The following is a 12,712-nucleotide window of genomic DNA, read 5'->3' on the forward strand; positions in this document are numbered from 1 at the left end:
GATGGAGGAAACCCAAGACCCTTTGTAACCGGCACACACGGAGGACACTTTTCCAGTAGTTTTCTATTCATTCCTCAAACTAGTTAGGAGTCAGACACAGCTCAAAAGCTCCAGTTTGGACACACGTGAAATGTAATAGGAGGGCTTTAATTTCAACTTCCAGCTTTATGTTTTTAAAAATAAGGAAGCTCCTGACACACACAAACTATTAATAGGGCCTCTTCTTAATTTTAAAGAAAACAAGATGTGTAATGGCTCAGTATATCTTAGCAATGATAAAAACAGCCAAAGCAATGTTGCTAAAAATAAATATTTATTTTTAAAATAAATTCTAAAAATAAATTACAATTTGGCGTTTTAAATGCTAATTTAAATGCACATCAGTTGACATTCTGAAATATAAAAACTGAAAACCCAACCATACAATGGAATTAATTCTATTGCTGTTAGACAGCACTAGCAAATTAGTGTGTCTAGAAAAGTGCCTTCCAAAAGCAGAGCTTCTGAATATTTAAAAAATAATCACTATTGATTGAATTTACAGAACTTATGCTCATGTAAAGCTGCAATCCTAAACTGCCATTTTGAATCCCAGCTAATTAGGGAGCATCACTTTTGAGTAAACATCCATAGTGTCTCCACATTTTAATGAGAAAAGCAGAATAGTTCAAGATACTGAATTATATTGATAAAGGACCAGTTTATCCCAATACTGACAAATGGTCTTTGGTAGCCATGGGTAACTATTGCTCCACTGCCTCTTCAGTGCCTTAAATCCATAAATGTGTAGATTAAGGTCAAGTTCTTAGCAGACAGATGTCCACCCCAGAATTGGCACATTTGCACAAAATTTTAGCCAGGGAAGTAATTACTGTGGTACACAAACGAAAGCCTAAATCATTCACACAAGGCTTGATGTAGATAAAGTGGCACAATAATGTATTAATTCCAGCTACGTTTGAAATACATGTTGCTTAGCAAAATGTGAAGCTCCCAGGGCAGCTTATTCAGGAACTGCCATTGCGTTGGTAGATATAAAAATATGTAAACTATTTTTAAAATATTATAATTTACTGTTGCAATCTGCATTATTACCCCTTTTAAAGTCCATTGTTATAGGATTGATGTGTTTATATTTGGGCTTGATATTCACATAGATATTAACATTATTATGGTCTTGTGTCACTATCCGGTGAAGTCTACTGGCGTCTTTCATTAGATCTTCAATCTTTTTATCTGTCATCAACATTGGTTTTCTTTCTCCTGTAAAATCGGGATCTTCTGGATATAGCTCATCACCTAAAAAATATAATGTATAACTTAAATTTTTATGTAATATTCAGTATTTCAGTGAACTTCGTTTTAGGTACTTCTAGAGATTTTAAGCTATTTTGCTGTTGGATGGCTTGATAAGATTCAAAACTGGTTTTGTGACAGTATTTTTCATAAAGGTTCTCTTGGCATACAAAAATGCAAGTAATCAAGTATTCCAATGAACTAATAAAGTGGGTCTTGTTCTATCTGTGCCAAGGAATATAATATGAACAATGAATTTATAGAGAAACAAGAGCTTTAAGGCCCAGCCTGCACATACAAATATGCTCAGTTCGGACATAATACTATACTGAGAGTTACAATTACTAGGATAAGTAGCCTTGGGCTATTCTATCCTCTCTATGGATGAAGAAAAGACTGCCTGGGAACTCTGTCTACATTGCCATGAGTTCCACCATGGAAGACAGGCCAGATATAAATATTAAAAATCTGGAGCTCAACTATTATAGCTCTGGGAAGAAGCAGGGTTCAAGGTTGAATCCTCCCCTTTTCTTTTTTGCCTGCTTTGCTGAGTAATGAAAAGTTATAGCTAAACCTGTAACTGAGTTTTCTTGCTTTTTAAAAGGCTATTAACAAGGCAAAATATAAAATGCCTATGTCAGTTGCAGACTTCACACAGAGGTCAAGGTCAGTACACTGACGATACTAAATGAAAGGAACCACACTAGTTTCACAATTGTGGCAGATCCTAAACTCATTTATTAAGAAGCCCTACTGTACTTAGTCAGGGTTACTTCTTAAATGACATGCAAAGGATTGTACAATAAGGCTGCAACCCTATGGACACTTATTTGGGAGTAAACCCTACTGGACTCACTTATAGGAAAAGATGCACTAAATTGCATAGAAATATATTTATAACATCATTCAAGAAGCAAGCATTAAGCCTAATAATAGACAAGATCCACAGATTACACTAGTGGCTAATACCAGACAATTCAGAATAGACCTCCCTTATTGGGAAATTGTAAATAAATCAATTCTTCTTCAAAACACCATCCTAATAATATGCACTGGAATTTGAAAGTACTTGTTCTTCCCAAAGAATGAAAATAAACTTATCATTGTTAAAATAACTAATCCAAATGCCATTTTGATCTACCTGGTAAAATCTGCATATGGCCATCTGAAGCAATCATCAGAACAGGCATCCAACGCTCACATCCTTCTAAGGCTCGTTCAGAGGCAAACCTATGCAGATCATGAAGTGATGTGAAATTGCAGAGCCTGCAGAATTCATAAAATTGAGGTGGTGCTATCGAGATGTCTTGGGACTTAAAGAGTTCAACAGCTTCTGAGGGCGTTGACCACTGAAAAAGAATGAAGAATAAGCTGAACTCCATAGTTTGTGAATTCCCATTGCAAGGAATATTCTGAATCACCTGAATCGTTTCAGCACTAAAATATAATTTTGCAACAATTCTAAATGCTCAAATAAATGCGATGTCTGTGCCTTCAGGTCTATGGGAAAACAAAGGAGAGGTCAGAAGATATTTAGGGGCAGAGTTTTTACAAAAGGCTGCACTATGGATTCTCCAGCTTGATCTCATCTTTCTCCCCAAAAGCCCAAGGCAGCAGTCTCCACACCCCATTACTACCCTCACAACAATCTTATGAGGTTGGTCAGGCCAAAAGCCAAACAACATATTGTTTGTGCTTCTTTAAAAAATGCTTAAAACCGGTTGCTTCTATTACAAAGAAATAAAAGCCAGGTAGACTAAATTTGAAACGTTCTCCTGATCCAGATCAAGGCTCCTTGATTGTTTCTTGCTAAAAAGTATTCCTTCTCTAGCTGCTATTTGCCCCAAACCTGCAAGGATTGGCCCAAGGTCACCTAGTGAGCTTCAGGGCTGAGCAAGGGTTGAACCTGGCATCCTGCCAGTCCTACACGGGACACACCAGAAGGGTATAGTTTCAAGTGATGTGTGGCCAAGGTCATTGTCCATAACTTGTTGCCAGTCTCTGGGCTCAGACTGTGAACATGTTCATCACTGTTTAACCGAGTATAAATCCCATTGTGTTACACAGGCCTTGCATTCTGGTAAACACGCTGAGACTTGCAGTCTAAGGAAGAGAATGTCTATTTTATGTGAGGCGAGAGAAGGGAATGCTGATGCCAGGGAGCCAGCAGGGTGCTATTTAGAGAGCAGAATTGGGAAGATCTGGGTTCAAGCTTCCCACCAGCTATGAAGCTTGCTGAGTGATCTTGGGCTAGTCCCAAGAAGAAGAGTTCTGCTGGATCAGGCCAGAGGCTTATCTGACCCCAAGATTCTGTCCCTGCAGAGGCCAACCAGATACCAATGAAAAAGCTACAAGAAGCAGCACATGACCACAACAGCCCTTTACTTCCTGACACCTGATATCCAGAGGCAAACTGCCACCCTCTTGGCTAGTGGCCACTGACTAGTAAGCATCCCTTAGCCTAATCTGCCTAATGTAAGAGGAGCTCTGCTGGATCAGGCCAAAGGAGCCCAGCCTCATGTTCTCACAGCGGCTGGGGAGATGCCCCTAAGGGGAAGCCCCAAAACAAGGCCTGAGCCCAAGAGCACTCTCCGCTCCTGTGGCTTCCAGCAACTGGCATTCAATTTACTGGCACTCTCCTGCCTAGTGGCCACTGGTTAGTAACCATCTCCTAGCCTAGCAGACCGCACAGGGTTGTTGTGAGGATAAAATGAGCACTGGGGATAAAGAGGGAATCCTGTTCAGCGTCTTGACATCTGTGGCAGAGCGACATTATAAATCTAATAAAAATGTAAATGTTTCCCTTGTGTAGATGCAAAGCCTCCAGCCTGAAGACAGCATGCTTTCTCCCCCACACTAATAATAATAATTTTTAAAAATCATCTCGTTGGAAGCAAATGAACAGCATACCTCCCCCCCCACCCCATAATAATAATAATAATAATAGCAGCAGCAGCAGCCTGGTGTCAGAAGCAAGCATGTGAGGACAGTACACCTTTTCTCCCCACTGGGCTAATAATAATATAACAATAATAGTAGTAATAAAAATGATAAAACTTCTCATGTCTGAATTCGGCATGTAAAGATGGCGTGCCTTGCCCCTGCTAACAACAATAAATAACAACAATAGTAGTAGCCAGGGCTTTTCCCCCAGCCACAGAACTCAGCTCTGGCACCTCTCAGGTGGGCGCCTTCGCCATTATAAGAGAACAAGGGGAGGCGTCGGTGGTGAGTTCCAGCACCTCTTTTTCTAGAAAAATAGCATTGGTAGTACAGTAGTAGAAGTAGCAGTAGTAATAACAACAACAACAACAACAACAACAATAACGACGACGACCAAAATCGCCTCATGTCTGAAGCGAGCATGTGAGGAGAGCGCGCCTTTTCTCCGGCGGCCCCGGCTTCGTCCCCGTCCCGCTCACCTGGCAGGCCGTCACCTCCCCGTCGTCGTGCGAGGCGACCGGCGGCGCCTGCCCGAGGCAGCAGAGGTAGAAGGCGGTGTCGTAGCGGCGGCCGCCTCGGCCCGCGCGGCCCACGGGGGTCAGCCAGTTGCTCCACTCGCGCAGCGCCCAGATGTTGGGCACGCAGCTCAGGTGGCGGCACAGCTGCAAGAAGCTGCCGGGCTGCCGCTGCACCCGCAGCCGCCACTCAGCCAGCTCCGAGGACGGCGGGAGGCGCTCGGCTGGCAGCAGGCGGGCCGGGCCCGTGGTGGCGGCCGTGGCGGCGGCGGCGGCGGCGGCATCAGCTACCGGGCCGGGCAGCACCAAGAGGACTCCGGCTTCCTCGAAGGCCTCGCGGATGGCGCAGAGGCGGAAGGCCACGTCTCCCGGCAGCGGCGAGCCCAGCTCCGGGCGCTCGGCGGCGAAGAGCGGCGCCCTCGGGCACTCGCCCCGCACCGAGCCCAGCCCGCAGCGCGGCCCGCCCGGCAGCAGCTGCAGCCAGTCGGACGAGAAGTCGGCCGCGTCCGCCACGCCGCCCGGGAAGACGTGGGCGCTGGGCAGGAAGGCGCTCCGCGGGCTCCGCCGCAGCAGGAGCAGTTCGTAGTCGAAGGCGCCCGCTGCCGTGGGCCGAGGGGGAGACGCGCTCGGCCCGCCTGCCGCCAGCAGCAGCGTCGCCGCCTCCCGCCAGTGCCGCAACCGCCAGCTCATGTTGCGCGCCTCGGCCTCCGGGGCCACCGGTGGCAAGGGTGAGTCTGGTGCCCTCACGTTCCCGCCTCTCCCGCCTCCTCAGGGCGGGCCTGTTGCCGCCGCCGCCGCCACCCAGCGGCCTCGCCTTTTGAGGCGCGGTGTCTCCTCAGGGCTGCCAGGCCGGGGTTCGGAAAGGGAACGCCGCCCCCGACAGCAGCGTCTCGCTTTTGAAATGATTATTAGTATTGTTATTTTAACAGCTCTCGACTGTTGAACGATCTTCGGCCTTCTAAATATGTTGGTGTGTGGTATTTTCATTATAATTATTATGTCCTGCATTTTGTGTTTTTCTGGCACCGCCCTGTGATCCTCGGATGAAGAGCCATATATAAAAATGTAATAAACAAATATTTCGCTCAACAGGTATGAAGCCACATTAAGGAAGGTGGAAGTCCAAGAACAGCAAAGGAAGGAGAGAACAGAAAAAAGAGATGGCATGAGCATGGTAAGTATACGGGATAAGTGAAAGCAAATGTACACAAGGTTCACAATGACAGGCCGCTGCCGCCCATTTTTAATTAGTTATTTCTAAAAAATATTTATGCACCACTATGTCATTAAAAATATATCAAAACTGCTTACAGCGATAAAATTTAAAACCACACAATAAAACCCACAGAGAGTTAAAAACAGGTGTCAGTTAACCATTGTGAAATGCATTAGCGAAAAGGAAGCAGCCAAGGTCAGAGTCAGAAGTAAATTGGGGCTTACGCTCTGTGTGTGTTTGAGATTGCAGCCTGAATTTCAATTGAAGGGACTTGGGATCTGTATTCATCTGCCCACAATCAGTATAACATACCTCACAGGGTGGGTATAAGGATACAGTGGTGGAGTGTATGCAACTGTCTTGAGAACTTTAGGGGAAAGGTAAATTACTTAAAAAGTGTGTGTGTGTGTGTGTGTGTGTGTGTGTGTGTGTGTGTATTAGAGCTAGTAAGGTAATTATAGAGGACCTGGGATATCTTGGTTCAAATACCTGCTAAATCATAACAAAATAAAAAAATTCCTTCCAGTAGCACCTTAAAGACCAACTAAGTTAGCTCTTGGTATGAGCTTTCGTGTGCATGCACACTTCTTCAGATACGACACACTTCTTCAGATACGGGTATCTGAAGAAATGTGCATGCACACGAAAGCTCATACCAAGAACTAACTTAGTTGGTCTTTAAGGTGCTACTGGAAGGAATTTTTTTATTTTGTTTTGACTATGGCAGACCAACACGGCTACCTATCTGTAACTGCTAAATCATGACATTCCTTAGGTGACCCTAAGCCAATCACTTTTTGTTAGCTAGACTACAGCCACAGGAGATTGACTTTACATCCTTGGTGGAAGGGTGGAAGGGACAAGAGGATGCTCCACCCTCATCCCATGTACAGAAGCTTACTTCAGTACTAGTGGCAGGCTAACTTATGCAAGGCATACATGGCACATGCTACACTATCTTCCAGTAGCTCTCTGCCGTTTGTTCACTGCTCCTCCTGACTCGTGTTTACTCTCTTCTCAAGTACTGCAATGCAGCAGAGGAGGGATCAGCACGTGTCACGTGATCAGAGCTCTGCATGCACACATATAATGACTCTTGGAAAGTGCTGACTTACCTGCTTCCTTGCTTGGCAAGTGACCTTTCTATAGTCCAAGAGGAAGGTGACTCTGTAGCCTGGTTCACGCATGTTGCTAAACCATGGTTTATTGAACCTGTGAACCATGTCCATCAGTTTTACTATGATTTGTTTACTGCCAACAAATCAAAATCTTAAGCCATGGGTTGTTGTTTACTTATGAGCCTTGGTTTGGTTTAACACTTGTTTGGAGTTACATGGGTATACATCCGTATATTCCCAATTAGCTAAGTACTGTTTTTCAAAAGCCAAGCCATGCACCCCCTACTTTTGAAATTTTTTATATCTCAGTGGTTTTTGTTATGTGAATGGTACCATGGACCCCCGGGTGGGTTATGCGGACCTCTGGGGTACACGGCCCTCCAGTTGGGCACCACTGTTCTAGGGAATCCTGGGAATCTACAGACAAGCTGTCCAAAAGAAAATTTATACAACAAGTATAGGCAGCATGTGGTGTGCCTGTAGTGATTGAGCTTCAACCTGCTTCCTGAAGTGCACACACTTCCCATGATTCTAAACATACGTTTGTATATTTATACAATATTAATATCATATCTACCTTTTGATGCTACTGTAAGAGCTTTGAAATTTTACCACCCAATCTATGGGTAGGCAAACTAAGGCCTGGGGCCTGGATCCGGCCCAATCTCCTTCTAAATCCAGCCTGCAGACGGTCCAGGAATCAGCGTGTTTTTACGTGAGTAGAATGTGTCCTTTTATTTAAAATGCATCTCTGGGTTATTTGTGGGGCATAGGAATTCGTTCTTTTTTCTTCTTCAAAATCTAGTCTGGCCCCCCACAAGGTCTGAGGGACAGTGGACCAGCCCCCTGCTTAAAAGGTTTGCTGGCCCCTGATCCAGTCAGTGTAGCAGTTGAAATTATTGTACACTGTTCCCTGATCTCACCCCCTAAGCTCATTGAAATCAATGGTCGTAAGTGTGGCTAACTGCACAGAAGTGCAGCATAAAGTGCTTTTGGCTGCAGGCCAAGAGATGCATCTAAGAAGATCCAGAATAAACAATGCATTTGGCATTCTCTATCCTGGCCTTGTTGTTTTTTTAAAGCAATTGCAGCCTTTGGATGGGACTGTGACAGTCTGGGAGAGGGAGCTGATAGTGAGATTGCGGCCAGTGGATGTGACATCCTTAGTAGCAAAGAGCAACTGGGGGGAGAGCCTGCAATAAACCCAGATGCCAACTTTGCTGCCACATACACCCGGACAACACCATTACTGGCCCCAACAACATCACACATACCATCTCGGGACTATTTAATTGCTCATCGTCTAACATTGTGTATGCCATAAAATGCCAACAGTGTCCTTCAGCTCTCTATATTGGACAAACAGGCCAGACCTTACGCCAAAGAATAAACGGACATAAATCCGACATCAGGAACCACAAGACAGAAAAACCAGTAGGAGAACACTTCAATCTCCCAGGACATTCTATACAAGATCTCAAAGTAGCTGTTCTATTACAAAGGAATTTCAGAAATAGACTGGAAAGAGAAGCTGCTGAATTGCAACTTATCACCAAACTTAAAACTATGGAGAGACCTGGTTTGAACAAAGACATTGGATTCTTATCTCATTATACATGACAAAGCCATTTGTCACCTTCTCACCCTTGCTTTTTCCTGTTAGACCTATTGCAGTCGTTAAGAGTCGTCAACAGGCTCATCGCAGCTATCTGCCAATCACCCATTCCCACCACCCTTCTGAGTAATACCCCTCCCCACCTTCTCACTATATAGAAAGGTCCGGTGACTTCTGTTTCAGTGTATCTGAAGAAGTGTGCATGCACACGAAAGCTCATACCTAGAACTAACTCAGTTGGTCTTTAAGGTGCTACTGGAAGGAATTTTTTTATTTTGTTTTGACCATGGCAGACCAACACGGCTACCTATCTGTAACTGCAACTGGGGGGAGTGATCTTAGATGAGGAAGTAGTGAGATCATGACTGCACAGTGATCACCATGGCCAAGGAGAAATCAAGTCTGTGTCAAAATCCAAAAGATTATCTTTCCACTTCCCTAGAATCTCTGCTATCCTGAAAGTAGTGGCCTTCCTAGGAGATGCAGTCAGTAGCTTCTCCATGATTGGTGTCCTTTAATTTGTCTTTCAATTAAGCCAGGAAGCAGAATACCAAAATTGCACCTCCACACTTTATTACAGTACTTCCCTTCCCTTCCATGGGAACTAGGTAGCTCAGAGAAATGGAGCATGCATTTGCTATGTTTTGTCAGTAGTGAGGGCTAATGGACCAACATTTTTTCTTTTTCTTTTTTACTGTTGAGTTGGACCATGCCAGTTTGTACAGAGTGTAAACTCTGAAACCCCTTTCAGTGCTTACTAATTCATGTTCATAAATATCTGAGATAATGCCTTCTCTCATATCAACCTGCCTATGCATTAGGATCAGCAGAAAAGGCTCACCTGGTGGTCCCTGCATTAAATGAAGTTTGTTTGTGTGGAGGCCCATGGAAGGGCCCTTTCACTGGTGATTCTACATGAGTTGAACGACCTCTTGACTGAAGTGCGACCTCTTGACTGAAGTGTGTGTTTCTCCAACCTTATGTTCTTTTAGATGCCATGTAGAAACTCACATTTTTTCAGACTTTTAGAAGCTGATGAATTAAGACACTTTTATTATGTGGTTAATTGTGTAATTTAGGATTATTGCTTTAATGTTTCTGTTTCGTGTGTTTTTAGATTACCTTATTGTCGTAAATCACTGTGTGATTTTTTTTGGCGGGGGGATGGTGGTATAGAAATTGCTTGAGAAATAAAAAAAGAATGCTGAAAAACTGTAAACTGCTCTTGCGTCCTACCAAACTGCTTGGCTGCAAGTTCATTCTGGTGCTAGCTTGGCAGAGTAGCAGAGGTCAGCCAGCTGGCTGATTACGTTTGGGGGGAAAACTGGGACGAAACACCAGCATAGCTATAATCAGACACACACGCAAGACTGGACATCTGCTCACTCTTTCTCTTATATGCTATACAAACTGTTTATCATTAATTTTTTCTTAATATTTCTCACCATTTCCTGTCTGCAGTACTCTTTAGTAAGGTTCATTGAACTCGGTAGAGCTGACTTGTGAATAGTCAAGTATAAAATTGCCCTGTTTAAATATGGTAGATATGGGGCTGTATCCAACATTCTCTGTTCGCCCTTTCACTTTTTTGGAATGTTAATGTTACACAGCAGAAGTATCCAGTTCGCAACAGTTGTAGAGGAAATGCATTGCACAACTCATGGGGTTGTGCAGCAAAGTTACCAGCAACCTGCTTCTGCATTTTGTTGTGAAACAATACAAAACATGTTGCCGGTGGAACCAGTACTTCCAGTACCAAGGGACTTTAACTTAGCACCACATTGGATACAACCCACAATGTAGAGAATTATTTGGTATTCCTTTATTGCAATATTATTATTGCTACTTTTCTTTCATTCATGGAATGCCTGAAATGTTCTAGGTGCTGTATATAAATTACAAATAACACGGTCCTTATCCATAGGCCTGTAGTCCAATAGACATGACAGGGGAAAAACAAGCAAATTCAGGTACCAGTTCTTAATGGTTACCAAGTTATGTAATTGTTTTTTTGGTAACCGGCTGACTGTGAGCTGTACCCAGCTAGGTATTATGCAGAGTAGACCCATTGAAATTAGTCATGTGTATTAATTGGGTCTACTCTTGGTATAACTAGCATTAGATATAACCTAATATTATAAGTGACTTACCGGTACATATGTGCGGATATTTTAATTTTTGAGGTAAAGTTTTTTTCAATGTCCTTAAAGGATAAAAACCATTCTTAATACAAAACAAGGGATCATCTGTATGTGACTTCATGGACTTACCTGTTACTATATTTCCTTTAAATTAATTTCCCATCTTTTCCAGAAAAGTGCTAGTGAACATATAACTGCTATGAAGTAGCTAAGTGAAATTGTTTTTATTTCCTCCTCTTTAACTAAGTGCATTATAACTGGAGATTTAGAAACTATTATATACCTAGTCTTGTTCTAAAATCTAATCTGCACCCTAATTACAAGTACAGTGGTACCTCGGGTTACATACACTTCAGGTTACAGACTCCGCTAACCCAGAAATAGTACCTCGGTTAAGTACTTTGCTTCAGGATGAGAACAGAAATCATGCTCCGGCAGCGCGGCAGCAGCAGGAGGCCCCATTAGCTAAAGTGGTGCTTCAGGTTAAGAACAGTTTCAGGTTAAGAATGGACCTCCGGAACGAATTAAGTACTTAACCCGAGGTACCACTGTAGTCATTTTTTTAGAATCTGGACTGTTCTCTGAATTTGATTTCTTTCAAATTATTTTAAAATCTTCTTAAATTCATATTGCATTCCTTAAGGTTTTTGTATTAATGTTATTTTCCTTGCCAACTGTAGAAGAGATAAATAAATAAGTTACATGATGGGCTCTGATGTAATAGCTACTTTTAAACGTTGAAATATTCATGAAAAAATATAGGCTTCCCAGAGTTTACGTGCAGCAGATATGGATTTTGCCAAATAAAGAAAATAGAGATTGATTTGATTTCTTATTATCCTTCTGTCAACATGACTTGTAAGAAAAAGATTAATGTCTACATAAAGACCTGCCTTGCTTTCAAATCTGCAGTAAAATAATGTAAGGCCCAGTTCAGACACAGCCTCACAGCCTTCTCCCTTCTCTGTACGTAAACGAAAGTGAAGTCTTACTTCACTTTAGAACTAGCCATAGTTGTGCATTGTATACAAACTCAGTTGTCATCCAGATTAAAATAGAAAATGGTTAGTTTCAAAATGAGACAGCATCAAACCATAGCTGGCATGTTTAAGTTACCATTGTTTGTTTTAAACCAAGATTCCTGGTCTGTATGCAGTGCTTAGCTGTGCAAAATATGCCTGGTGGAATTATAACATGAAGTTTTGTCATCTCATCTGTGCAATATACTTTCATATAGACTGACTTCTCATTCCTTGCTGTAATGTTATTCAGATACTTGGCACATGCACAATTTCACAAAAGATTTAGAAAGCAGTCATTCTTCAGTAATCCCAGTTGTACTGTAGACTGCAGCTGACTGCTCACGTGTAGCCCTACTATTCCACTCAGACCTCAGCCTGCATTAAAAGACTAACATAATCGTATTGAGAGAAAGCATTTAGAGGACTATAATCCACTGGTCTTCCTGAATGACTTTTTACATAATGAAAATCTGTGAAGGGTAAATATGTTGATGAGGAGCTTCACAAACATTTATTTATATTCAAATTATTATTCCGCACTCTTAATTTTTAGCCGGAAGGCTAGGAGCTTTAATACCTCTTGGATTTTGTTTATATATAGAAACAATCCTGTGACACATGGCCTTCCGGGTTCTGTTGTTTTGAATTTTAATTTAATATTTCTTTTTTCATTACCGGATCTTTCCAACTGATTTTGGTTTGGTCATTTTTAACCCGCAGAAAACAGATGAAACCTTTAAGGTTCTTTAGTTCAACAAGCATAGATCAGCATTCAGTGCTTGATTTTTTCCAGATGCAGACCCCTTGGCTTCAGCACATCACCATAAATTGTAATTGAATTTTTCT

At 42.6% G+C, this 12,712-nt stretch overlaps 1 protein-coding gene across 1 annotated transcript; it reads right to left on the reverse strand.

Annotated features, from left to right (window-relative positions):
- Window positions 1-296: 296 nt before the first annotated feature.
- NUDT19 (nudix hydrolase 19) lies at window positions 297-5,604 on the reverse strand. Its single transcript, XM_081871226.1, has 3 exons — window positions 4,719-5,604; window positions 2,438-2,645; window positions 297-1,299 (listed from the first exon to the last, which is right to left on the reverse strand). The coding sequence occupies exons 1-3, from the start codon at window positions 5,442-5,444 to the stop codon at window positions 1,064-1,066; spliced, it is 1,170 nt and encodes a 389-aa protein (XP_081727352.1). The 5' UTR covers window positions 5,445-5,604; the 3' UTR covers window positions 297-1,063.
- Window positions 5,605-12,712: the final 7,108 nt, after the last annotated feature.

This window comes from Podarcis erhardii (assembly GCF_964252035.2).
Source record: "Podarcis erhardii genome assembly, chromosome: 7".
NCBI classification, from domain to species: domain Eukaryota; kingdom Metazoa; phylum Chordata; class Lepidosauria; order Squamata; family Lacertidae; genus Podarcis; species Podarcis erhardii.

Bases quoted from the DNA above. Each gene is read 5' to 3' on its own strand.
- NUDT19 (XM_081871226.1), bottom strand. From the start codon at position 5,444: ATGAGCTGGCGGTTGCGGCACTGGCGGGAGGCGGCGACGCTGCTGCTG. The intron at 2,646-4,718 runs GTGAGCGGGACG...ATTCTTTTTCAG, and splicing joins GGGAGGTGACGGCCTGCCAG to TGGTCAACGCCCTCAGAAGC. The intron at 1,300-2,437 runs GTAGATCAAAAT...TATATTTTTTAG, and splicing joins CCATATGCAGATTTTACCAG to GTGATGAGCTATATCCAGAA.